The sequence below is a fragment of the Equus przewalskii genome, chromosome 8 (genome assembly GCF_037783145.1).
Source record: "Equus przewalskii isolate Varuska chromosome 8, EquPr2, whole genome shotgun sequence".
NCBI classification, from domain to species: Eukaryota; Metazoa; Chordata; class Mammalia; order Perissodactyla; family Equidae; genus Equus; species Equus przewalskii.
Window position 1 is genome coordinate 29,372,894 of NC_091838.1, and position 27,985 is coordinate 29,400,878.

Genomic DNA, 27,985 nt, shown 5'->3' on the forward strand with positions numbered 1-27,985 from the left:
GAATAACTTTTTTGATGACGTTGGCAGTCCTTAGTGGTTGGCTAATCAATTTCCCATCCCCAAGGATGTTCTGCCTCTCCCATCTACCAACTGTAGAGGCAGGCATAGTTAAGTCTCAGTGCGTCAGCCTCATTGCCCTTAGAGGGAATCAAATGACACAGCTATGGATAATAAGATGTATATGAAAGTCTGCAAGGGGTGGTCATGAGAAAACTTTTGCTTCCTTATGAACAGGGCAGCTATAGCTTGAACCATTCTCCCCGCTTCTCCCTGCCCTTAAGGTTATTCTTACTGGAGCCATGGTGATCATCTTAGGGTCTTGGGAGGCGATGAATGTGCAAATCCAAGAAACTGCAAGATTATTGAACTGCTATGGCTATTACCGTCACTACCAATTCTTCTTAGGTGATAAAAAATAAGAAAAAAAACTAATTTGTTTAAGCCATTGCTAGGCAGACTTTCCTTGATAATGACTATGATAAGAAATAATACAATGACCAAGATGAAAGTATTATTGAGAGCCAGGTCGTAGACATCACTCAAACACAGTGACCGCACCAATTCTTTGTTTTATCGCATGGCCTCCTTTTCCAGTCCTCTTTTCCAACTCTGCTTTCTTGGAAGGGAATTCATGAGCTGTAATACTTGAGGACATTCTCCTCTGTAGGTTTCAGGATTTCTTATCTGCCATATTCACCACCCGTCCAGGAGCAAGACCAAAGAAAATCTGCCTTGGGTCCTTTCGAGTAGTAACTTTGAAGAGTTCATCTTTAGTAACGTCAGGTAAAATATAACCATACTTCTGGGCGAGTTCAAGTCTTGCTTCAGGAAATTTGGCCGGATCCGCCAGGTCACCACGATTCTTTGCATCAGTATAATACGGCACCAGTGCTTCAGGTGCAAGCATTCGTTTTGGAATGGGTTGTCCACGCAGAAAGAATGGAACAGGTTTGCATAGAATTTCTAAAACAATTTTTAAATTAAAAAAAGAGAAAGGCAAATGTTGACTATTTTATTTACATGATGGTTTTCTTTTAATAATGGTATTTTATAATCATTAATTTTTAAATATGACCAAGATGAGAACTTAATTCCAAGAACTCTTTTAATTAAATAAGCTTGTTTTAAGTAAACAAATGGAAATGCTTAATTTTCAAAAGTTTGTATCTTGAAAGTCAGAGTTACTCCTGGGTTACCAACCATTAGTGAGTTTCTAGACATAGGTAACATTGTATTTAAGCCCTGTGTTCAAAAACAAAAACAAAACCTTTTTATGACCTACTGGCTGAGGTCTATCAGAGGACAGAGCTCCACCAGCCACAGCACTAATAAGAAATCCTGAAACAGAAAACAGAGGTGTCCAAACGGCAAGTCAAACAGCCATGAGGACTTTTACAATCCTCACATGCAGCCAGCATGAGACAAAGAGGGAGAGAAGAAAATGACTGCGGAGCAAGCTTACCCAGACTTCTGGGATCACAGAAGGCTGTAGTAACAACACCACTCTCTTCGATTGCAGCAATGGCTAGTTCCGAAGCCAACTGTACTTCAATATTAACTTTCGCCTTAAAGGTATCAGCACCCTGTAACACGTCAAAATAGTCTGTGAGTAGCTAGCTTGGCTAAAAGTAAATTAACTATGGCAAGCTTCCTTTTACACTGTGTTTCCTCCTCCAAAATGCCCACAATGTAACAGCAATTCCTACTTCAAAGACTTCTGCTTCCAGGTCCTATCAAATAACATCAAATTCTTTTACATTTTCTAGGCCCCCTTCTTTTTACCAATTTTCCTTCCCTGTGAGCAGAGATGACTATATTTTCACTTGATGTATTTCGTAGACACCAATATAAGCACCCATTCCCAGTACTTCGGTAATAGTTGGCTGTTTAACCCTCATAACAACCCTATGACAGGATTATTGCTAAACCAACTTCACAGATGGGGAAACTGAAGCACAGATAGGTTAAATACCTTGCCCAAAATCACAAAGCTAGGACTCTAACCCAGACAGTCCAGCCACAGTATGTGTTCTTAACCACAACATTATGCTGTAGGATACAGATCATGACTTATCTTCCTATCCCTTAACAAGCAAGAGGCCAAGAGAAGGTTAAAGAGGGGGACGAGTGGGCTAGAATCAGCGAAAGAATAAAATATCTGAGCTTTGGAGGGGTCACCCCCTCTAAGAAAAAAGGGAGCAAAGGACAACAGAAATTCACTTTGCATTCATTATTGACTTTACTACAGCCTCTAAACTGACAGAAAATAAGTTTACCTTTCCCTACCATGGTCAACACTGAAAAATGTAGTCCTGAACTTTTTTAAGTTCTACTTTTGATCACTTTAGTTAGGATGTGCTATATTTTAATTTCAAAACAAGAAACTATGACAAAAATAAAAAGATGGCATCATTACCATTTCTTTTTGTAGTGATAAGAATTTTTTCCTATTTTGGTGTGGTTGAAACAAGCTGGCTCCCAATCAAGTTCCTTTTATTAATTATGAACCTTTAATATATTTAAAAAATATTCCATCAATTTCTAAGATACACTTTTTCCATCTATGATACCGACCTGCATTTTAATAATTATGGTACGTTTGACTCAATAAAGTAAGGTCTTGCCATATTATTTGTGATTTTTTTTTTTTTTTCTGCTGAGGAAGATTCACCCTGAGCTAACATCTGTTGCCCGTCTTTCTCTATTTTGTCTGCGGGTTGCTGCCAGAGCATGGCCGTCGACGAGTGGTGTGGGTCTGTACCCAGGAACTGAACCCAGGCCACAGAAGGGGAGGGCGCCAAACTTAACCACTAGGCCACAGGGCCAGCCCCTATAATTTGTGATTTTTAATTACTATTCCATAGATTGCTTGACCACTCCCCATCCTTGGACATTGGGGTTAGTTTCAGTATTTTAGGGTGCTAAAAGCATTTTTAGGAATGTCTTTCTATCAGTTAGGTTTATTTTGTTTTTCCTTGAAAACATGTCTTTCCAAATTGGTAATTTTATGCTGAAGGATCAGAAAGTCTTATTATCCACTATTTACTACAAATCGGAAATCAATTTACAGCGCTGTAAACGATGTGGAACTGTACTCACACAACCACTGCCCTGGTGTCGCTTTCAGGATTATTTTTGTTAGTTTAATAGACACATACCTGTGAGTTGCTGGGATGCGCAGTTTAACAGCTGAAGAGGTCACGGATTTTTCCATGTCAATTTACATGTGCATTCCCTTATACACCCAGAGTAGGATACTGAGACTTAATCGCATATTTGGTAATCTATCTTCAAATCATCTTATTTGAAAATCCTTTATCCGTAAGGTTTCTTTTTTCAAAGGAATCTAAAAGGTTTTTCCATAAGCATATGCCTCCCTCTAGTGGACACTAAGTTACTCACACAGTTACATTACTGACAACAAGGAGGAGGAGCAGTTAATTAACAACACGTTTATTTGCTTATGAAATGCCTGGCCAATGTCTATAAATAGAAAAGTCCTTGCTGCAATTGTATTAGAATTGGATTTGATCCCTTTCTTCCATAAATACTGAGTTATTATCATTCATGAGCCAATATTTCCAATCCTGCAAACATAGGAATGAATCACAGTACCTGCTCTCAAAGAACTTACATCACACTGAGGAAGACAATGAAAAATAAATGCATTACTTAGTAATAAATGTCAGGTGTTCATATATTCAAAGAAAAAATACTTTCGGGCAGAGTAATGCAGACAGAGTACGACTGTGGGGGAAGCGGGTGGGGGCTGAGTGTTCCTTTATAAAAGAAAATCAAAAAAGACCTTTCTGATATTATCAGATCTGAACAGAGAACCAAAGGGAGGGAGGGAACAAGCTGAACGGACACACGGGAGAAGAGCATTCCCGGACCATGGGAACAGAGGCCCCTGACGTGATCATGCTGGCTTTCTAAAACCACAACTGAGTATAAACACAATCACCACTATGTAATGGTTATAACAATTCAAAAGGAATAAGACAAAGGAGGCAGAGTATAGATTATATGAAAATCAGAAATAGCCTCCTATCTAACTCCAAAAATACTAATCCAGACTTACCTCCTCTACCAGCTGGACACCATAATCCCTTTTATATGGCTGGATGGTCACACCTCTCCCATTGACAAGCTGGGTTAAGTCAATAGGCTGAGTAGGATCAACTCGACCCAAATCACTAAGATACTGCAGCCTGTTGAGACTCAAAGGCTGATAGTGGCGTCCGAAGCTACAAAACAAGAAAGTAACAGTTGGAAAACTCAACTCTCTTCCTCTAAGTTCTCCAAATCAACTTAAAAGTTTTGTTCTCTATTTTCCTCCAACAATTTAGATGGTAACAAAATAAGACCCTCCTGACTACAACAGAAACGTTATACTGCTTGATTTTTGGTAACGAAACAAAACCAGTATTTCCTTTATTTTGCTAAAAATACTTTGCCTCTTAAGCATTTTACTTCACTCATTCACACAAATCAACAAACAAATTTGGGGAAAATTTAACCCACTATCTGAATTATGCATTAATGGAACTCAAAGTAACCATGGTAGTTGTCATTTTATTGGGTAATCACAATGAGCCAGGTTTTTATATATATTATTGCTAAGCCTCTAAACAACCAGGAGAGCAGGCATCATTATCTCCATTTTGCAGTCTCAATGTCTGGGCTATTTTCCCTACTATTCCAAACTAATTGCACGACTAAAGATGCTTCAGGGGAACAGGGGCAAAAGTTTGCTTCAAAGTGACTATCAATTTCTACCAAGCTATTTTTTAGGTGATTCTCAGCGAAAAACAGGGCTTTCTACTTTAAAAAGCAAAGCAACCTACCTATGTCCTTCATTAAACCCGTATTTTGGGATTTGTATGTAAAATGGAGTCTGGCCTCCCTCAAAGCCCAGTCGGGGCCGGGTTCCTCTCTGTCGTTCTCCTTTATCTGTCGCCTCTGCCACATCTTCTACCTCTTCTCCGCCCCCTCGGTCGTCTTTCCTAAAGGAAAGAACAAAGTTTTATGATCTACAGATGCCTTTTTATAAACTGTATCTCATCTTTTCGTTGTATATTTTTTGTTACACCATTTATTCATCCAACCAACCAGTACTAGCTAACACTACCTTGTGCCAAGCACTGTCCTAGCTGCTCTAGCGTCCAAACACTCTAAATCAGCATCTTTGCCTCTGAAGATGTACCTAATTCTTGCAACCAAAGTGCAAGCTGTGTTTCAAAGGCAAACTTCCAAGGATGGGATGGGGATAAGGGTTCTACAACAGGCTCGAACGGAAAAAAACCTAGAGTTAAACATCCACAACAAACAAAGCTTACATGATAGTTAAGAAATTCTATTTTGGAATTGTAAATATGTCATTGCTACCCATACATTATTTTATTTAAAGATTAATTTATAAAGAAAACATTTTTCTTAATTTACTTCCTGTCACTTCACGAAGGCAACGAACTGATTTTCAAAATTACAGTACGTCACCTAACAGCTTTTCTGGCTGTATTTAGTGATTTGAAGAGACATCTAACGGAATAAATCAATTCAACTCTTTCCCATGAAGCTATACTGGAAAAGTCCTTCATTTTAATTCCAATTTTGAACGGGACAATCATTTTGCAGTGCGACTTCGCTCCTACGCCCTAGCATAATTATGCTTTAAGCATAAACCATCTGAGTTGACACCACGCGAGAAGATTTTCCTCTGCAGTTAAGGAGAACAGGGACTCAGAAACCCTACCTCCATCCCAATACCCTCTGGAATAAGCAGTCCCCGGAAAGCGCGGGCAGTGCAGGGCCGCTTCCATCGCCCCGGGCGCCAGCGCTTGGCCGCAACGCCACCAGCCACTTACCAGTTTCCTGGAGCCCGGATTCGGCTTTAAGTTGGCCAGGCTAACCCGGGGCAGGGTCCGGAGCAGGTCCAGAGCCCTGGACCCACTGCCCTGCACCAAACCTGCCATGACCCCCCAAGAGAGCCTCCAAGGGCACCGGGCCGCGTCGGAGCCCACGTGGTCTGGGGCGCTGCTTTACGGCTGCGGCCCCGCCCCTGTCGCAGTGCCGCGAGCGCGCCAGCGCCCTGGTCTCCGGCAGCGGCTTCGGAAGCTTTAGAAGATTGACATGTCGGTGTTGCTCTGCCTTTTTTTTTTTTTGTAAATTCGCTGCGGATGTCTTCATGGTTTGAGAGATCGTGGCTTGAGCCCGGGCTTGAACGTCGGTGTTCTCTTCCGCCACAGCAAACGCGCACTGCAAACGCTGCAGTGTGCGGTCCTCAAGAGGCAGTGTCTTCTCTGACCGCGCCGTGGAGAATGAGATAACCTGAGCGCAGAATTACTAATTTTGAATTTGGCTAATTAAACACAGTGAGATTAAACAATACTCAGAGTCCAGCTAGTAAAATGCCTGACTAATACTAACCTGTGTAATGAAATTCAACCTACGCATTCCCATCAGTGTGCTTCTACGTGTACTGCATTGACCCACCGAGTCGCTGAGATACGAACTTCACTGAACTGCTGCTCGTGATGACAGGTGCCATAGGAGCGCTTGGCACGTGTCATTGCTGTGTTGTCAGCCTTATTCGATCAATCGCTTGTGGAGCTAGATGTTACTACCTTTTACGGACCGGGACGGTAAGGGTTGGCAAGGTCGGGTAGCTTGACCAAGGTCTCACAACAAGCGGCAGAGCCAGGACTCACACTTACACTGCCTCCTAGTAGAACAGTAGTGTTTCCTATGATATAAAATTGAATATCTGCAGCATAGAATACATAATATTATTTTCAAGCAAAAAAATAACTTCCCTATTTTTGTCTTAAGTGAATGTGGTATAGAAGACAAGGTTCCTTTCTTTTTCTCTCTTATTCTTTTTATATTTCACTGTCTTGCTGGGGAGTTGTTCTTTCTGGTTCCTCTTAGTGATCACAAATAGTGAAGGAGAGAAATTTTTGGAGGGGAGCTACTTCTATGTTTAATTAAACCCTTTTGAAGTTATTTTAAAACAAGTATAAAATACTACAAAAAGAAAATTTTGCATTCATGCTTTATTTAAACAATATTTATGAGCAAGACACTGAAACTTGTTACTGAAAGATATACGTGGATGAAGTCAAACAAGATCTTGCTCCCACGTTGTTTGAAATCTAGTAGGACAGACTTTCCCAAATTGAGTATTTTATAAAAGTTAAAAAAAAAAGTACGTCTCTTGTGGACCTAATAATGCAAATTCAAGAAAAATACAGATATATGAGTTCTATAAAACAATGTGAAGATAAAGTCCAGACTCTATTTAGAAGTACAAAAGAAAATACTGAAAAAAAATAAGCTAGTTCCTGCCTTTAAGAGGTTTCACTTCAATATATTTCATAATCTTTTCTTTAGAGTTTTCATACTTCTGAGAGGAAAATTACAAAATATGTTGCAAAATGTGCTCTAATCTACAGAAATATATACAATTTTTTTCTCTAGCTAGAAAATCGTTTGCATTAAGTAATGAACTTTTGGATGAGTGTTAACACCAATAATGTTTCTCATGGAAAAAATGTGTATTGAATAAATGAGATACAGGAAATAAAAAACAATGTGCTGCATTTCTTGCAAGTAGATGCTCTTTGTTGTGTAGGTTATATAGTGTTATTGGTGAACATACGTTAATAATGGTGGAAATAATTGTTTGTAGTTAATTATAGGCCGTTTGTTTATCCCATATCCAACATGCTGATGAAGCATATAAAACTGTCAAAATAATTTAATGAGTTTCATCTGTGTTTTAAGAATGTAGGTTAAGGTGTGTGGTGAATAAGTCATCAACCCTTACCTTAAGCCTGTAGTTTTACATCATCATTATCATTGCATGATAATACTGGTTAAGCACCCACCTGCTTGGGGTGTTGTGCTATACTCTGCTTAAATGATGTTAATGAGACCTTGTCATAAGAAAACATCTCAACAAGAGATTTAAAGTCCATCCTAATTCCAGTCCCAGTTGATAGTGACTACTGAATCATTATGTAAAAAGAATAAAACAAGCCCTGTAAAGATGGTGTAATTTGAAGTTCCTTGGGAAGGCCTCTTTCTCACACACTCCCAAATAATTTTCCCCTACCTATCCCAGTGCCTTAACAGTCTGCCAACAGAGATGAATTCTTTTGAGCTCATTATTTAGAATTAAAATTCTCAAGGTGGGTAGAGAATGAGAGAGGGGGATGAAAATAAAAGGGGATAAATTTATCAGATGAGGTACTTTGTATGAACCATAGTAATAATACACCGTGAAGTGAAGCATCTGATCAATTTAACCCTCTGTTTCTGAGATTAAAAAACAACAAAAACATGCATATAAAACTCTCCCATCTAATCTCCCTAAATGAGATCACACATTAAATAATATTTGGCAGGGATGGGAACAGGAGGAGGAAGGGAATTTCAGTTATTAGATTATTACTGATTTTTACCATGAGCCAAAAACAAATCATTTTTAGAATGAGACCAAGAATAGACTCATTTTGTAATGATCAAAGTTGAGGAGCAGAAAACAACCAGAGATGTGCTTTTCCTCAGTGAAGGTGGGAGGAAGCCAGGGGCAGGAGGGCAGTGAATCCCTTTGATACTGGGAGAAAACCAATTCCGAGAGAGCTAATCAGAGGGCACGGGAAGGGGCTGGAAATAAATGTCACCTCGACAAAACCTACCCAGTTGTATCAAAGCTTGGCCCTGACTTCAAGGCCTTCATTCACAGCTAAATAGTTTCTGTTTTAATTTTATTAAAGTATACTAACGCATACATTTGTTATGAAAAAAATCGAGTCATACAAAATAATAATGAGGAACAAAAGTTCTCCACAGGCAATTACTTTTCACTTTTTTTTTTTATTTCTTCCGGTGACTGCCTCCATATTTATAAATTAAAGGATCTCAATCACTAATTGTTTTATCAATTTTTGACATTGTGGATTCACTTATCTTATGACAGGTGAGGATTTAGATAATTTAAACTATTTCCTCTTAGTATTTTAGTTATTTTATGATAAACCATATAATTTAAATAAGGTAAGTACTTCAAACATCTGTTTTTTGGATTTTCAACTTTCAAAATTATACATTAGCTCCTCACTCTGTGCGAGATGAAGATACTTACACACCTAACCTCTCACACTTCTTTGCTCCTTCTGCTTGCCAACTTCTGTTAGCTATATATTTTCTTTAACATTGTTATAGATTATAATGTACTTATACACTTTAAGTGATCACTTAGGGTAAATAAGAAGCTACAACAATTACTGTATTTGCTGTCTCTAGAACACTTTTCATTATTGCCCTCTTTCCTGGCCACAAAGAACTGGCTTTCAGGCTGACAAGCTTTCTTTAAATTCATGATCACAAACCTTAAGCCGGTCATCCTTTTCCAGGGTTTTAGAAAACTTACTTTTTTGCTCTCCGCAACGACTATTTTGTATGTTCTCTCTTGGCCAATGATTTTCCTTTATACTTCAGAAAAAAGTCACGAGATAGGGAATTTCTCCCACATCCCACCACTAAATGTACAATCCTTCCTACAACTGCATTTATCTTCTGCATCATATTAAAGAGAAGGAAGTGGCTTTTCTTCTGTTAATGTTCAGTCTTTCCAGCTGTGATCTGGACTCCTATGTCTGCCACCTAGTTAGGGGTTTAGTTGTTTTCCTTATCCCCTCTCTTTACTGCATCATCAATCTCTCCTCAGGCTGGATGGTCTCTTCATGATAAAAAATGTTGTAATATCGCTCATCTTAAAAAAACAAAGACAAAACACCACTTTTCTTTACCCCGTAATCCCTCTAGCTGAGCCTATTTCTCTGCTTGCTTTCATAGCAAAACTTCTTGAAAGAGTTCTACGTGGACTCTCTTTTCCTCCTCTTTGATTCATACGTTTTCCTATGAATAACCTCCATATTGCCAAATCTGATAAGAAATGCAAATCAAAATCACAATTGACATATCACCTATCTCAAATGTTAGGATGACTATTACCAAAAAACAAAAAATGGCAAGTGTTGGCAAGGATGTGGAGAAATTGGAACCCTTGTACACTGTCGATGGGAATGTAAAATGGTGCAGCCACTATGGAAAACAGTATGGAGGTTCCTCAAAAAATTAAAAGTAGGGGCTGGCCCAGTGGTGTAGTGGTTAAGTTCAGCTCTCTCCGCTTCTGCAGCCCAGGTTTGCAGGTTCAGATCCCGGGTGCAGATATACACCACTTGTCAAGCCATGCTGAGGTAGCAACCCACATATAAAATAGAGGGAGATTGGCACAGATGTTAGTTCAAGGCCACTCTTCCTCAAGCAAAAAGGGGAAGATTGGCAGCAGATGTTAGCTTAGGGCCAGTCTTCCTCAAAAAAAAGAAAAATTAAAAATAGAGGCTGGCCTGGTGGTATAGTGGTGAAGTTCATTCGCTCCACTTTGGCGGCTGGGGTTTCATGGGTTCAGATCCCACGTGTGGGCCGACACACCATTCATCAAGCCACTCTGTGGTGGCATCCCACGCACAAAAAATAGAGGAAGACTGGGGCCAACCCGATGGCATAGTGGTTAAGTTCGTGTGCTCCACTTTGGCGACCTGGGGTTCGGAGGTTCAGATCCTGGGCATGGACCTAGCGCCATTCGTCTAGCCACACTGTGAAAGCATCCCACATACAGTAGAGGAAGATTAGCACAGATGTTAGCTCAGCGACAATCTTCCTCAAGCAAAAAGAGGAAGATTGGCAACAGGTGTGTTAGCTCAGGGTCAATCTTCCTCACCAAAAAAAACCACATTAAAATAGACTACCACATGATCCTGCAATTCTACTCCTGGGTATATATGCAAAGACTTGAAATTAGGATTGTGAAGAGATATCTACTCTCCCACATTTATTGCAGCATTATTCACAATAGTCAAGATATAGAAACAACTCAAATGTCCATCAATAGACAAGTGGATAAAGAAAATGAGGAAAATGTGGGATATACACACAATTAAACATTATTCAAACTTAAAAATTAAGGAAATACTACCATTTGTAAAAGCATAGATGGACCCGGAAGATATTATGCTAACTGAATACCATTCACAATCGCAACAAAAAGAATAAAATACCTCGGGGTAAATTTAACCAAGGAAGTGAAGGACCTATATAATGAAAATTGCAAGGCCTTTCTGAGAGAATTGGATGACGACATAAGGAGATGGAAAGACATTCCATGTACATGGATTGGAAGAATAAACATAGTTAAAATGTCCGTTCTACCTAAAGCAATCTACAGATTCAACGCTATCTCATCAGAATCCCAATGACATTCTTTACAGAATTAGAACAAAGAATCCTAAAATTTATATGGGGCCACAAAAGACCCCGAATTGCTAAAGCAATCCTGAGAGAAAAGAACAAAACGGGAGGCATCACAATCCCTGACTTCAAAACTTACTACAAAGCTACAGTAATCAAAACAGCATGGTACTGGTACAAAAACAGGTGAACAGATCAAAGGAATAGAATTGAAAGCCCAGAAATAAAACCACACATCTATGGACAGCTTACCTTCGACAAAGGAGCTGAGTGCATACAATGGAGAAAAGAAAGTCTTTTCCAAAAATGGTGCTGGGAAAACTGGAAAGCCACATGTAAAAGAATGAAAACTGACCATTCTTTATCACCATTCACTAAAATAAACTCAAAATGGATCAAAGACCTAAAGGTGAGACCTGAAACCATAAGGCTTCTAGAAGAAAACGTAGGCAGTACACTCTTTGACATCAGTATTAAAAGGATCTTTTCAGACACCATGTCTTCTCAGAGAAGGGAAACAATAGAAAGAGTAAACAAATGGGACTTCATCAGACTAAAGAGCTTCTTCAAGGCACATGAAAACAGGATTGAAACAAAAAAACAACCCACTAACTGGGAAAAAATATTTGCAAGTCATATATCTGACAAAGGCTTAATATCCATAATATATAAGGAACTCTCACAACTCAACAACAAAAAATCAAACAACCCAATCAAAAAATGGGCTGGAGACATGAACAGACATTTCTCCAAAGAAGATATACAGATGGCTAATAGGCACATGAAAAGACACTCATCATCGCTGATCATCAGGAAAATGCAAATCAAAACTACACTGAGATATCACCTTACACCCATTAGAATGACAAAAATATCTAAATCTAATAGTAACAAATGTTGGAGAGGTTGTGGAGAGAATGGAACCCTCATACACTGCTTGCGGGAATGCAAACTACTGCAGCCACTATGGAAAACAGTATGGAGATTCCTCATAAAATTAAAAATAGAACTACCATATGATCCAGCCATTCCACTACTGGGTATCTATCCAAAGAGCTTGAAGTCAGCAATCCCAAAAGTCCTATGCACCCCAATGTTCACTGCAGCATTATTTACAATAGCCAAGACATGGAAGCAACCTAAGTGCCCATCAACAGATGAATGGATAAAGAAGTTGTGGTATATATATACAATGGAATACTACTCAGCTGAAAAACAGAACAAAATCATCCCATTTGCAACAACGTGGATGGACCTTAAGGGAATTATGTTAAGTGAAATAAGCCAGTTAGAGAAGGAGAATCTCTGTATGACTCCACTCATATGAGGAATTTAAAAATGTGGACAAAGAGAACAGATTAGTGGCTACCAGAGGAAAGGTGGGGTGGGGGGCGGGCACAAAGGGTGAAATGGTGCACCTACAACACGAATGACAAACATTAATGTACAAGTGAAATCACACAAGATTGTAACCTATCATTAACTCAATAAAAAACAAGATATTATGCTAACTGAAACAAGTCAGTCACAGAATGACAAATACAGCATGATTTCTCCTATATGAGGTATCTAAAATAGCCAAACTTAGACAAGCAGAAAATAGAGTGGTGGTTGCCAGGGGACGGGAGTGGGGAAAATGGAGAGTTGTTGTTCAGTATAAAGTTTTAGTTATGCAGGATACATAAGTTCTAGAGATCTACAACATTATAAACTTAAGAGGATAAGTCTTATGTTAAATGCTCTTACCACAGACACACACAAAAGCAAAGGGATGTAAGAAATCTTTTGGAGGTGATGGATATATTTATTACCAGGATTGTGGTGATGGTATCATGGGTGTAAGCATATTGTCCAAATTCATCACAATGTATACATTAAATATGTACAATTTTTTAATGTTAATTATACCTCAATAAAGCTGAAAAAATATAAATTCTCTGTTCTCTTAAATGAGTTCTTAGCAGCATTCAAAGCAGTTGAGCACTTGCTCCTTGAAATACTTTTCTTGTTGGGTTTCTGGATAGCCCATGCTTCTCTCACTTTTAGTGGCTCCTCTTATACTATCTAACCCCTAAATGTTGAAATCTATTTTTCCTATGCAGGTGATGGGGTTCAGGGCATGCCTCCCCCCGCCCCCCTCAAGATGCGCCACTCTGGTATGTGGATTATTTCAAGCTGAAGAAAATAAATGATCAGAAGACTCAGGAAGAACATTCCACCTTCTCCCCAACTGCCTAAAAGAAATTTAAAATAAAGGCCAGTCCCCAGGACAACCCATCACCTTAGATAACTCTGGGTATCTGGTAGACTGGGACGATCCTTGCTAAGCCCATTCTTATCAAAGTTCTATTTACCAAACATTTGCTTTTCCATTTCCAGGAGTTGCCTTCCTCCCCTTTGAAGCTCCAAATCACTACCCCCAACATCCTCCTTGTCTGTGGCTGAAGAAATTTAAACAGGCAGCCTCAGCCAGATGACTGAGTTACTGTTTCTCCTGAGTCTCTCCCATGTATACATGCTATTAAACTTTGTTTGATTTTTCTCCTGCTAACCTGCCTTTTAAATTATTTGACCAGCCATAAGAACCTTAAGGAAAAGGGGGGTGGAATTCTCCCACTTCCCCAACACAGGTGATCTTAAATGGTTTATAAATTCTCAGGTTTATATCTGCATCCCAAATCTGAGTTCAACTTGTTTGTATTGACAAATAAAAATGGCAATCAATAGGATATATTGGAGAATATGAGGAAGCCATTTGGTGTAAACCTAATTCGGCCTGACCTTGTCTTTCCAAAAGGGCCTGACCGTGGCTGTTGAGCACGCGTTGTATATCTGCTTTAGATATTCCCTATGGCAAGAACAAAGGCCCTTGAGATAAAGGTGCAACTTCCCTCCCTCTCCCAAAGTTGGCATCTCCTTAAGGCTTAAGCGTCTTTCCTTAGGCTAGAAACTGATTGCTGTGCTCACCTGTGACTGCCCAGCTCGAGACAACAGACTTGCCTCCTGCTACGCCCTCTGAGATAGCAGACCCACTACCTGCGGTGTCCATCAAGAGCTGTGCCGACAGGGCAATCTTGTGACTATTGTGGGAGGGACATTTCAATCATATGTGAAACGTCCTGCTTGGGGGTATATAACCACTCTGTACACCTCACTTCTTTGGTGCCCTTTCTTCCTGTGGGAAGAAAGGCCCCGGGCCATGGTCCTCAGATTTCAGCTCAGAACAAATTCACCCAAATTTTCGTTTATAGATTGGTTATGGATTATTTTCATGGACAGTATCTAGCTGTTTAATTGATATCTTGACGAGGATGTCTTCATAACATAGTCAAAAGGAAATTCTAGATAGCCAACTCTCTGCCACAGTCCCCCCAAAGTGCTCTTCCCTTATATTCCCCATCTCATTAAATGGCACCTCCATTTATCTAGTTATTAAAGCCAGCAACCTAAGAGTCTTCTTGATGCTTCTCTTCCCTAATTCCCACATAAACAAGACCTATCTTTCTGATCTACAAACACCATACTTGTTCAACCCCCCTTTATCTTGCCTAGAACAATGCTAGAGTTTACTGACTGATCTACTTTCACTTCCACTGTTGCCCGCTTCCAGTCCATTCTCCAAAAGTAGTCAGAGTCTCATTACCCATCAGTGACTTCACATTACACTTACCATGGCCTATAAAAATTAGGCTAATCTGATTCTTTCATGTCTCTCTATCCTCAAAGTGCTGGGAATACTGCAGTGAATGAAACAGGCAAGTCTTCTATTCTCATGGAGTATTCTGGGGGCTTTTTTGGGCAGGGGGTGGGGAATAGAATAAAGAAGTGCAAATAAATAAAACCGTTTCTGAAAGTAAAGAGTACTATGAAGACAATTAAACAGGGGATTGTGTTAGACAGCAACTGATATTTGCGGTGGGTTTTAGACTGCATGGTCAAGGATTGCCTCTCTGAAGGGACATTTGAACTGAATGATACAAAGGAATTTTTAGCACTTTCTAAGCAAAGGTTTATTTCTTGATTATATCATAATCTCATCAAGGATCATCTGGGAACTCTATTTTTTATCTAATTCCAGGACCCAGGCTGAGAGAGCAGCCACCAAACTGAAACTTGCAGGTTGCTGTGACAAAAGGAAATAAGATTCTGAAGGGCCTCACACCAGCAATGAAAAGCTCTAGTCTGCAAGTGACACATATTTCTTCCACCTATACTTTATTAACCAGAACTATTCACATGACCCCACCCAAACCAAGAATCTGGGAATTGCAGTCCTACCATGTCCTGGAAGGCAGAGAATCAGAAATATTCGGAAAACATAATTAACTACTACTATAGTCCTTCATGTTCACAGGGGAAAATATAAAGGAGGGAAAGTCAGAGATACATGCATGGTAGTGGCAGGAGTTCTCCTACAACTGTGCAAGGCCATTAGAATTGCTAGTTCTGGTTCCTCTGGGAGGCATATGGTAGAAACAGAAGACAGTTTGGTGAAGCTTTCCGAGTCTTGCTGCTATCTTATCCCTCTAATACTGAGGAAATGGTTTCTTACTGTTTTGCAGACCTGGAAGAATGAATCCACAGAATGTGACCTCATTCTCCCTACTCAGGATTCTAGTTGGCTCACTTCAGTCAAGTTGCCTTAAACTTTTCTAAAAGACAGGAACAGTCTGGAAATACATATATTCTCCCTATCAACTTCTCAGGGCAAAAATCAAAGAAATGGGCACAAGACCGGCTCAATGTTTTTTTATGAATCATTGATAATATTAATTTGAAGACTGTTTCTTACATATTATACATCCATTTGTAGAGGGAGTAAAAGGTTCAATCAAGGTTATAGACACAACTAAGACATACCTGCTTTTTCTTCTAGTATTTTCAGTTTGTCTTTTCAAAAAACTTAATCCTTTGTTCTGTTTGAAATCTTTCAATTGTGAAATATTTCAGGACTGATATTAAATGTGACTAATGCTAAGCCAAATACCTATGTGCCCAATACCCAGCTTATGAAATAAAATATTATAAAAATAGTCATAGGTCTTGTTTTTTCACACTTTTTGGTGAGGAAGATTGGCCCTGAGCTAACATCTGTTGCCAACCTTCCTCTTTTTTTTCTCCCAAAAGCCCCAGTACATAGTTCTATATCCTAGTTATAAGTCATTCTAGTTCTTCTATGTGGGAGGCTGCCACAGCATGGCTTGATGAGCGGTGTGTAGGTCTATGCCCCGGATCCGAACCAGCGAACCCCAGGCCGTGGAAGTGGAGAGCATGAACTTAACCACTCGGCCATGGGGCTGGCCCCCTATAGGTCTCTTTTTATACCTAATCACATTCCTCTTTCTCCCAGCTTCCCCAGAAGTAACCACTATTCTGAATTGAGAATTTCTCCTTCTTGTGCTTTTCTTTGTACTTTTACTACATCTGTATGTATCTGTTATCAATATGCAGTATTTTTGAGATTTGAGGTTCTAGCAATGATGGGGTAAAAACAACTGGATTAAAAAGAAAACAACAAGACTTATCCTCCCACCACACACAACTAAGAAACCGGACAAAGCATACAGTGGTTTCCAGATATTAGACAACAGTCAGTGAAAGATAATGATCTCTGAGAGAAATGAAACAAAAGATGTGAGCCATATTATTGCCCCAGCTTACAGCCTGGAGAGAATTTTTAGGCTATGTGCAGGCAGGAAGTACCCAAATGGAGCCTGCTGGTTCCAGGAGCTAAAGATACAGAGTTCATACAAGGAAATCTTCTGAGCATTTATGGGATGAAGTATGAGAGAAGACAGATCTGCGCAGGAAGAGCTCCAAATGAGTACTGATCAATGCAGGTGTGTGAGGAAACTACTCAAGGCCAGTGAAAGACCATGAGAAAGATTCAAGCTAGCCATCCCAGAGCTCACACAGGGCTGGTAATACTCTATATTCCCACTAGCCAAATAAAAAAACCTCCTAATACAAGGACATTCTCAAAAGGGTATCACATCAGTGTTGGGACCAAATTAGTCCTATACTAAAAGTTGTACTGGACCCACCTAACAAAGCAAGAAAGCAAGCCTCAAAATGGAAGAGTTGATTACAAATGGCTTAACTGAATCTCAAAACAAAGCCTGAAAATATTTTAGAAAAAAAATACAGAAACTCCAACAACTAAGACAATAAAATTCACACTATGTGGCACTTGACAAAAAAAAATTACCAGATATGCAAGAGACAGGAAAATAAGACCTAAAATGAAAAGAAAAATCAATCAATATGAACAGACCCAGAGATGACAGAAATAGTTGGCAAGAATGTTTAAACACTTAGTATAAATATAGTTCATATGTTCAAAAAGGATGAAAGATGAGCATTTTAAGGAGATATGGAAGATGTAAAAAAATCTATTCCTCAGCAATATGAATTTACTTAACACTACTGAATTGTGCTACACTCATAAATGGCTAAGATGGTATATTTTATATTCTTAGCATGGTAAAAGAACCTTTGTTAATCTAAAAGGAAACAAAACAAACCACAAATAAACATCTAGAAGTGAAAATACAATGTCTGAGAAGAAAAATACTATGGTTAAAATTATCAACAGGTTAGACACTGTAGAAGAAGATTAATGAACTTAAAGACAACAGAAATCATCTAAAATGAGAGAGAGGAAAGATTGGAAAAAAACAAATATCAGTGAGCTATAGAAAAACATCATGTGCCCTAATACAGATATAACTGCACTCCCAAAAAGGAGGAGAGGGATAGGACAAAAAATTTTGAAGGACTTACGGATGAAATTTTTCCAAATTTAATGAAAACCATAAACTCATATTTCCAAGAAGCTCAATGAACCCCAAGCAGAAGAAACAAAGAAAACTACACCAATGCACATCATAATTGTATTGCTTAAAATCAGTGATAAGGAAAAAACTTAAAAGCAGCCCCAAAAAAGACACGTGTACAGAAGAAAAATAAGAATTACAGCAGACTTCTCACTGGATTGAATGAAAGCCAGAAGACAACGGAGCAACACCTTTAAAGAGCTGAAAGAAAAACAATGGTTGCCTAGAATTCTATATACAGTAAACATACATTTCAGAAATGAAAATGAAATAAATACTATTTCAGACATATCAAAGCTAAAATTCATCACCAGCAGCCCAGCATTATAATAAATATTAAAGAAAATCCTCCAGACAGAAGAAAAATGACACCAACTATAAATCTGGATATACGCAAGGAAATAAAGAGCACTGGAAATGGAAGGTTTGTGAGTAAATACAAAATACACTTTTCCCTAATTTTTAAATATCTTTAAAACATTACTGACCGGTTAAAACAAAAACGTAACAATGCATGTGGGGTTACTAATATATGTAGAAATAAAATGTATATCCACAATAACCTAAAATCTAGGAAAGGCGAAATGAAAGTAAACTATTGTAATGAGCTTATACTATACATGAAGGATAATAATATGATCAGAAGGTAGAGCGTAATAAGTGAAAGATGTCTAATATAAACCCTAAAACAACTTATAAAATAAAGAAAACAAAGAGTACAGATAATATGAAAAGAATATTGACTTATTCCTAACAAGTGAATAAAGGAGATTAAATGGAATTAGAAAATGTAAAATTTTCTGCCTTCTAAAAGAAGGCAGAAAAAAAAATACAAAGAGATCACAAATAAGAGATAGAATGAATAAATAGCACAATGGTACATTTAACCACTTTAATCACAACAACCAGTGAATGCTGTAAAAAAAATCAAAAGGTAGAGATTTTTGAAACATGAAAAGATAGAGACTGTCACGAAAAGGTAGAGACTGTCAAATTGTATGGAAAAGAACAACAACACTAAATACATATTCACCTAATGACAGAACTTCAAGACACATAAAACAGAAAATGATAAAATTAAAAGAACTGCACCAATCCACAATTATAGCCACTATTAGAGATGTCAATACCCTTCTCTCAATAAATGACAAATGAAGTAGACAGAAAAATCAGTAAAGGAAGACTTGAATAACTCTATCAACCAACATTCTACCTAACATTTTTCCCAAATACAACTGGATCACTGACCAAGATAGACTCTAAGATTGGCCGTAAAGAAAGTCTCAATAAATGTAAAAGAATTCAAATAATAAAAACTATGCTTTCTGGCCACAATGGTATTAAATAGAAACTAATAACAAGCCAAAGCAATCTCGAGAAAAACCAACAAAGCTGGAGGTATCACAATCTCTGAATTCAAAACATACTACAAAACTACAGTAATCACAACAGCATGGTACTGGTACAAAACACACACACAGCTCAATGGAACAGAACTGAGAGTCCAGAAATAAAACCACACATTTACGGACAGCTAATTTTCGACAAAGGAGCTAAGTACAGACAATAGAGAAAGGAAAGTCTCTTCAATAAATGGTGTTGGGAAAACTGGACAGCCACATGCAAAAGAATGAAAGTAGACTATTATCTTACACCATACACAAAAATCAACTCAAAATGGATTAAAGAGATGAATGTAAGACATGAAACCATAATACTCCTAGCTGAAAACATAGGCAGTATGCTCTTCAACATTAGTCTTAGCAGTATCTTTTTGAATACCATGTCTCCTCAGGCACTGGAAACAAAGAAAAAAATTAACAAACGGGACTACATCAAACTAAAAGTCTTCCCCATCAACAAAATGCAAAGACAACCCACCAACTAGGAGAAAGTATTTGCAAGTCATATATCCAATAAGGGGTTAATTTCCAAAATATATAAAGAACTCACACAACTCAACAACAACAAAACAAACAATCCAATCAAAAAATGGGCAGAGGATATGAACAGACATTTTTCCAAAGAAGATTTACAGATGGCCAACAGGCACACGAAAAGATGTTCAGGGGACGGCCCGTTGGCACAGCGGTTAAGTTCACACCTTCCACTTTGGCAACCTGGGGTCTCCAGTTCAGATCCCGGGGGCAGACCTACACAATGCTTCTCAAGCCATGCTGTGGCACGCATCCCACATAAAATAGAGGAAGATGGACACGGATGTTAGCTCAGGGCCAGTCTTCCTCAGCAAAAAAAGGAGGATTGGCAGCAGAAGTTAGCTCAGGGCTAATCTTCTCCAAAAAGGAAAGAAAAGAAAAGATGTTCAACATCACTGATAATTAGAGAAATGCAAACCAAAGCTACAATGAGATATCACCTCACATCCATCAGAATGGCTATTACTAAAATGACATGAAATAACAAGAGTTGCAGAGGATGTGGAGAAAAGGGGAGCCTCATATACTGCCCGTGGGAATGCAAACTGCTACAGCCACTACGGAAAACAGTATGGGGATTTCTCAAAATATTAAGAATAGAACTACCATACAATCCAGCTATTCCACTTCGGGGTAGATATGCAAAGAAGATGAAAACACTAATTTGAAAAGATACATGTACCCCTATGTTCATTGCAAAGATACATGTACCCCTATGTTCACTGCAGCATTATTCACAATAGCCACAACCGGGAAGCAACCTAAGTGCCCATCAACAGATGATGGATAAAGATGTGGTATATGTACACAATGGAATACTACCCAGCCATAAAAAAGACGAAATTGTGCCATTTGCAACAACATGGATGGACCTTGAGGGTATTATGCTAAGTGAAATGTTAGACAGAGAAGGACAAATACTGTATGATTTCACTCATGAGGAATATAAACAAACAAACAAGCAAACACACAGAAACAGAGAACAGATTGGTGGTTACCAAAGGAGAAGAGGGTGGGGGAAGGCCAAAAGGGGTAAAGGGGCACATATATATGGTGACAGACGGAAACTAGACTTTTGGTGGTGGGCATGATGTAACTTATACAGAAGCTGAAATATAATGATGTACACCTGACATTTACACAATATTAAAAACCAATGTGACCTCAATTACAAAAATTTTCAAACTCAGAGAAAACAGTATTTGAAAGATAACTGAGTGGCTGGCCCCGTGGCCGAGTGGTTAAGATTGCGCGCTCCGCTGCAGGCGGCCCAGTGTTTCATTGGTTTGAATCCTCGGCGCGGACATGGCACTGCTCATCAAACCACACTGAGGCAGCGTCCCACACGCCACAACTAGAAGGACCCACAATGAAGAATATACAACTATTTACCAGGGGGCTTTGGGGAGAAAAAGGAAAACAATAAAATCTTAAAAAAAAAAAGATAACTGAAAAATCCGCATATATATGGAATCTAAACGTATTTCTAAATAACTCATGCATCAAAGAAGAAATCCCAGAAGAAATTTTAAAATATTTTGAATAGAATGGAAATGAAAGCATGACATATCAAAATTTGTGGGGTATAGCCAGGCAGTTCTTAGAGGAAAATTTATAGCATTAAAAACTCATATTAGAAGAGAAGAAAATTCTCAAAACTATGGTTAAAGCTTAAGAAGCCAGAAAAAGAAGAGCAAAATAAACCCAAATAAGTAGGAAAAAAGTAAATAAAAGGAAGAAATCAATAAAAATAAAAAACAACCAAAAATGACAAAAAGAGAGAAAATCAATTAAACCAAAAACGATTTGTCTGAGATCAATAAAATTGACAAATCTCAAGCAAGTCCAATAAGGATAAAAAAGAGAAAAGACACAAATAAATAATATCAGGAAAGAGAGAGAAGACATCACTACAGAACCTTCAAACATTAAAAGTGATATGGGAATATAGTAGACAATTTTACACCAACAAACTAATGACTTAGATTGAATAGACAAATTCCTTGAAAGACACAAACTAGCCAAGTTGACTCAAGAAGTAATAGAGACAGGACTTCCAGAATGGTGGTATAAGGAGCTCGGCAGAACATTTCCCCATGAAACGATCATTTAAATGATCAAAATTGGAGCCAGCCTGTGGCACAGTGGTTAAGTTCGCACATTGCACTTTGGCGGCCCGGGGTTCGCCGGTTCGGATCCTGGGTGTGGACATGGCACCACTTGGCAAGCCATGCTGTGGTAGGCATCCCACATATAAAGTAGAGCAAGATGGGCACAGATGTTAGCTCAGGGCCAGTCTTCCTCAGCAAAAAAAGAGGAGGATTGGCAGCAGATGTTAGCTCAGGGCTAATCTTCCTCAAAAAAAAAAAAGGTAAAAATTATTATTATTTTTAAATTTAAATTTTCTGGAAATTGTCCTAATGGCATACAGCTAATTAAAAAACATTTACTCAGGAAAATCTAGTAAATCTGGGTAAGAATAGCAAGTCTGTGCCATTTAAGCCATGTCCCACTCCTACCTCCACCCCTCCTACAAGTCGGAGTGATCTAGCTTTACAAGAGAATGAGACCCTCTCTCTCCTCTTAGCTCGCAGTCTAGGGTGAGAGTTTCTCCCTGGGAGAGCAGGCTGCTGCAGTCTCTAACATTCTCAGCTTCATGTTGCAGAAGTTCTATTCCAGGCAAATGTAGCCAAGAGGACTGGGGCTCTGTTACCCCAAGTAGCCCCTACTTGGAAGGTGGAACTCTACCACAGGTAGGAGCAGGTTGAAAACACTGGGCCCTGAGCACCCACACCCCAGCTTGCTGACAGGATGCAGGTTCCATCCCAGGAAGTATGTCACGGGCTGAATTGTGTTCCTGAAAAATTCGTATGTTGAAGTCCTAACTCCCAGTACCTCATAATGTGATTGTATTTGGAGAAAAGGTCTTTAATGAGGTAATAAAGCTAAAATGAGGTCATTAGGATGGGCTCTAATCCAAGATGACTGGCGTCCAAACAAGAAGAAGAAATTTGGACAAAGACTCGTCTAAAGGGAAGACCTCGTGAAGACACAGGGAGAAGACAGTAACCTACAAACCACGGAGAGAGGCCTCAGAAGAAACAGCTCTGCCCACAACTTGATCTTGGACTCCTCACCTCCAGAACTGTGAAAAAATTAATTTCTGTGGTTTAGGCCCCCCAGTCTGTGGTAATTTGTTAAGGCAGCCCTAGCAAACTAATACAGATTTTGGTACCAGGATGTAGGGTGCTGCTGTAACAGATACTTAAAATTGTGGAAGTGGCTTTAGAACTGGGGAATGGGTAGAGGCTGGAAGAGTTTTGAGGTGCAAGTTAGAAAAAGAAACCAAAATTGAAGATTTGAAAGTTCTCAACCTATGTACATTGCAAAAAACAATGAGAAAATCTGTTCTGGAGAGAACATCAAGGGTGTGGCTGGACAATCACTCACTAAAGGAGCCCAACAATAAATCTGAACCGAAAGATGGACAAACCAGAAAACTTAAACACAGACTGATGGAGATTATGCAATCTGAGGAGCAGAGAGAAAAAAGAATGAGGAAAAATGAACAGAGCCTTAGAGAATTGTGGAACACCATTAGGCACACCAACATATGTGTAATGGAAGTAACAGAAGGAGAGGAGAGAGAGAAAAGAGCAGAAAAATATTGACTATGTAGTGATCGAAAACTTCCCAAATATGATAAAAACAATATATATCCCTGAAGCTCAACAAACTCTAAGTCGGAGAAATGAAAGGAGGGCTACACCAAGACGCATCATGGTCAGATGTTGAAAGCTGAAAGTATATATCCAAAGGAATTCAAAGCAGGGACTCAAACAGATATTTTTATGTCAATGTTCATTGAAGCATTATTCACTAAAACCAAAAGGTGAAAACAATCCAAGTGTCCATCCACAGATGAAAGGATAAGCAAAACGTAGTGTATATGTACAAAGGTATATTATTCAATGATAAAAAGGAATAAAGATCTGATACATGACACAACATGGATGAACACTGAAAACATTATGCTAAATGAAATAAGCCATGCAAATGGACAAATACTGTATGAATCCACTTATATGAAGTATCTAGAATAGGCAAATTCATAGAAATAGAAAGTAGATTAGACATAACCAGGGGTTAGAGAGAGGGTAGGGTGGAGACTTATTGCTTAACAATTACAGACTTTCTGTTGGGGGTGATGAAAAAGTTTTGAAAACAGTGGTGAAGGTTGCACAACATTTTGAATGGAATTAGTGCTACTGAATTGTACACTTAAAAATGGTTAAAATGACAAATTTTATGTTGAATATATTTTACCACAATTTTAAAAAATCAATAATGTAATATATCGAAACCCACTGAATTGTACACTTGTAATGGGTGAGTGGTATGGTATGTAAATTATATCTCAATAAAGCTGTTTTTTACCCTTAATAAAAAGATATAAAGAACATAACTAGCTTTATGCCTACTAAGGAAATTGATTTCCACTTCAGGCCTAGATGACTTTATGGCTGAATTCTACTAAACATTTTTTTTCGAACTTTACAGAAGTATAATTGACAATAAAAATTGCATGTACTTAAGGTGTACAATGCAAACAGTTGATATACATATACATTGTGAAATGATTATTACAGTCAAGTTAACTAACACATCCATCACAGTTACTTTTTTGTTGTGTGTGGTGAGAACACTTCAGATCTACTGTCTTGGGGCTGGCCCAGTGGCATAGCAGTTAAGTTTGCGTGCTCTGCTTTAGCGGCCCAGGGTTCACCGGTTCGGATCCTGGGCACGGACATGGGAACCACTTATCAAGCCATGCTGTGGCAGGCGTCCCACATGTAAAGTAGAGGAAGATGGGCACATATGTTAGCTAAGGGCCAATCTTCCTCAGCAAAAAGAGGAAGATTGGTGGCAGATGCTAGCTCAGAGCTAATCTTCCTCAAACAAAACTACTCTCTTAAAAAATTTCAAGTATACAATACAGTATCATTAACTATAATCACTATGCTGTACAATAGGACCCAAAGGTTATTTGTCTTATAACTACAAGTTTGTACCCTTTGACAAGCATTTCCCTATTCCCCCCCCACCTTCTTCCAAACATCCCAGGAGGGAGTATACCAGTTCTACGCAAAATCTTCCAGACTTTTAAAGAGGAAGGAATACTGTCCAACTCACTTTATGTAGCCAACATTATCCTGATACCAAAACCAGATAAAGACATTACAAGAAAAAAGAACTATAAACCAATATCCCTCATGAAAATAGATGGAAAAATTCTTCACAATTTTTGAACAAACAACTTATCATGAATTGAGTGAAAAAACAAAATATATCATGACCAAGTGGGGTTTAACCCAGGAATGCAAAGTTGACTTAATGTTAAAATCAATTAATATAGTTTACCATGTCAACAAACTAAAGAAAAAATAATCATTTTAATATATATATAAAAACATTCGATGCACAAAGATTCATTCAGTACAATAACTCTCAACAAACAAGGAATAAAAGGGAATTCTTTCCACCTGATAAAGAGTATCTACAAAAACCCTACAGTTGACATTATATTTCAGGATGCAAGACTGAATGCTTTTACCCTAAGATCTGGAATGAAGCAACAATGTTTACCTACCACTTCTATTGGAGGTCCTAGACAGTACCGTAAGGCAAAAGAAAAAATCAAACATGCAGATTGGAAAAGAAGTAAAACTGTCTTTATTTTCAAGTGCATAATTGTCTAAGAAAACCCTGAGGAATCTACAAATAAAAGCTACTAGAACTTTTAAGTGAGTCTAGCAAGATTGCAGATACGAGGTCAATATGCAAAAATTAGTTACATTTCTATGTCTAGCAAGAAATGGTCAAACTGAAATTTAAAGTACCATTTTCAATAACGTAAACATGGATTTTCTAGGAATAAATTTGAGAAAAGATATTCAGGACTATACACTGAGAAGTGTAAAACATTGCTGACAGAAATCCAAGATTACCTTAATAAATGGAGAGAGATACTGGTTCATGGATCGGAAGACTCAGTTGTCATTTTTCCTCAAATTGACCTGTAGATTTGAGAGAATCTCAATGAAAATCTCAATAGGTTCTTTTGAAGAAATACATTAGTCAACCCTAAAATGAATATGGAACTACAAAGGATATAGAATAGCCAAAACAACTTGGAAATAGAAGAGCAAAGTAGAAGGACTAAAACTACTTGATTCCAAGCTTATCATAAAGAGACAGTAATCCAGACAACGTGGTATTGGAATAGTCACAGGCCAGCGGAACACCATAGAGAGTTCAGAAGTAGACTCACAAATTTATGGACAATAGATTTTTAAAGTAACAGTTTTATTAAGATATAATTCACATACAATACAATTCACGCATTTTAAATGTACGATTAAATGGTTTTTCGTATATTCAGAGAGTTGCGCAACCATCATTACTATTTAATTTTAGAAAATTTAGGTCACCCACAAAAGAAACCCTGTATCAATTAGCAGTCACTCCCCATTTCCTCCTGAATCCTCCTACCCTGGCCCTAGGCAGCCACCAATCTACTTTCTGTTTCAATGGACTCGCCTATTCTAGACATTTCACATAAATGGTATCATACAATATGTGGTCTTTTGTGACTGGATTCTTCACTTAGTTTAATGCTTTCAATGTTGTAGCATGTATCATTTCTTTTCCTTGCTTAGTAATATTTCATTGTATGGATATACCACCTTTTGGTTATTTATTCATGAGTTGATGGACATTTGCTTCCCCTTTGGGGCTTTTACAAATCATTCTGCTATGAGCATTTGTTTACAAGTTTTTGCGAGGACATACGTTTTCAGTTATCTTGGTTATATACTTGGGAGTGAAATTGCTGGGTAACTTTATGCTTAACCTTTTGAAGAACTGCCAGACTTTGGAAAATATCCCAAGCAGTTGCACTATTTTACATTCCCAACAGCATGAATGTTCCAATTTTTCTACACCCTAGCCAACACTTACCTGTCTTTGGTGATTATGGCCATCCAAGCAGATGTGAAGTGGTATCTCATTTGGTTTTAATTTGCATTTCCCTATTAGTTAATTATGTTGAGTATTTTTTCATGTGTTTATTGGCCATTTGTATATCTTCTTTGGAGAAATGTCTATTCAAATCTGAGAAACCATTGCCTAATCCAAGGTCACAAAGATTTAAATCTACGTAGTCTTGTAAGAGTTTATAGGTTTAGCTCTTGCATTTAGCTCTTTGATCCATTTGAGTAAATTTTTGTATATGGTATGAGATAGCTGTACAACTTCATTCTTTTTATGTGGCTATCCTGTGGACAAATGATTTTTGACAAAGAAGCCAAGAGAATTCAAAGAGGAAATGATCATCTTTTCAATAAATGGTGATAGGAAATTGGAGAGCCAATACGCAAAAAAAAGTCTTAATCGTTGTTTCACACCATATGGAAATATTAGTTCAAAATGGATCATAATAAGTGTCTAAATATAAGAGCCAAAATTATAAATTTTCTAGAAGAAAATATAGGAGAAAATCTTAGTGATGTTGGGTTAAGCAAAAATTTCTTAAATAAAGCATAAACTAAAATAAAAGGCATAAACTATAAAAGAAAAGTCAATAAATTTGACTTCATGAAAATTAAAAATTTTTGTTCCTTAAAAGACACATAAGAAAATAGACGATCCAGCCACAGATTGAGAGAAAGTGTTTTCAAAACACGTATCTGACAAAGTAACTGTATCTAGAATAGACATAAAATTCTTACAACTCAATAATAATAAGACAATCCAGTTTATCACATGGGCAAAAGATTTGATCAGATGTTTAAACTAACTATTTTGGAAAACATTTTGGCAGGTTCTTAAACAGTC

At 38.1% G+C, this 27,985-nt stretch overlaps 1 protein-coding gene across 1 annotated transcript; it reads right to left on the reverse strand.

Moving 5' to 3' along the window:
* Window positions 1–432: 432 nt before the first annotated feature.
* MRPL15 (mitochondrial ribosomal protein L15) lies at window positions 433–27,985 on the reverse strand. The gene is given in 8 exon segments (XM_070631627.1): window positions 433–676; window positions 679–963; window positions 1,463–1,583; window positions 4,082–4,247; window positions 4,848–4,954; window positions 4,956–5,006; window positions 5,868–6,330; window positions 26,098–27,985. Coding segments are annotated over 7 exon segments (885 nt in total). The 5' UTR covers window positions 5,976–6,330; window positions 26,098–27,985; the 3' UTR covers window positions 433–629.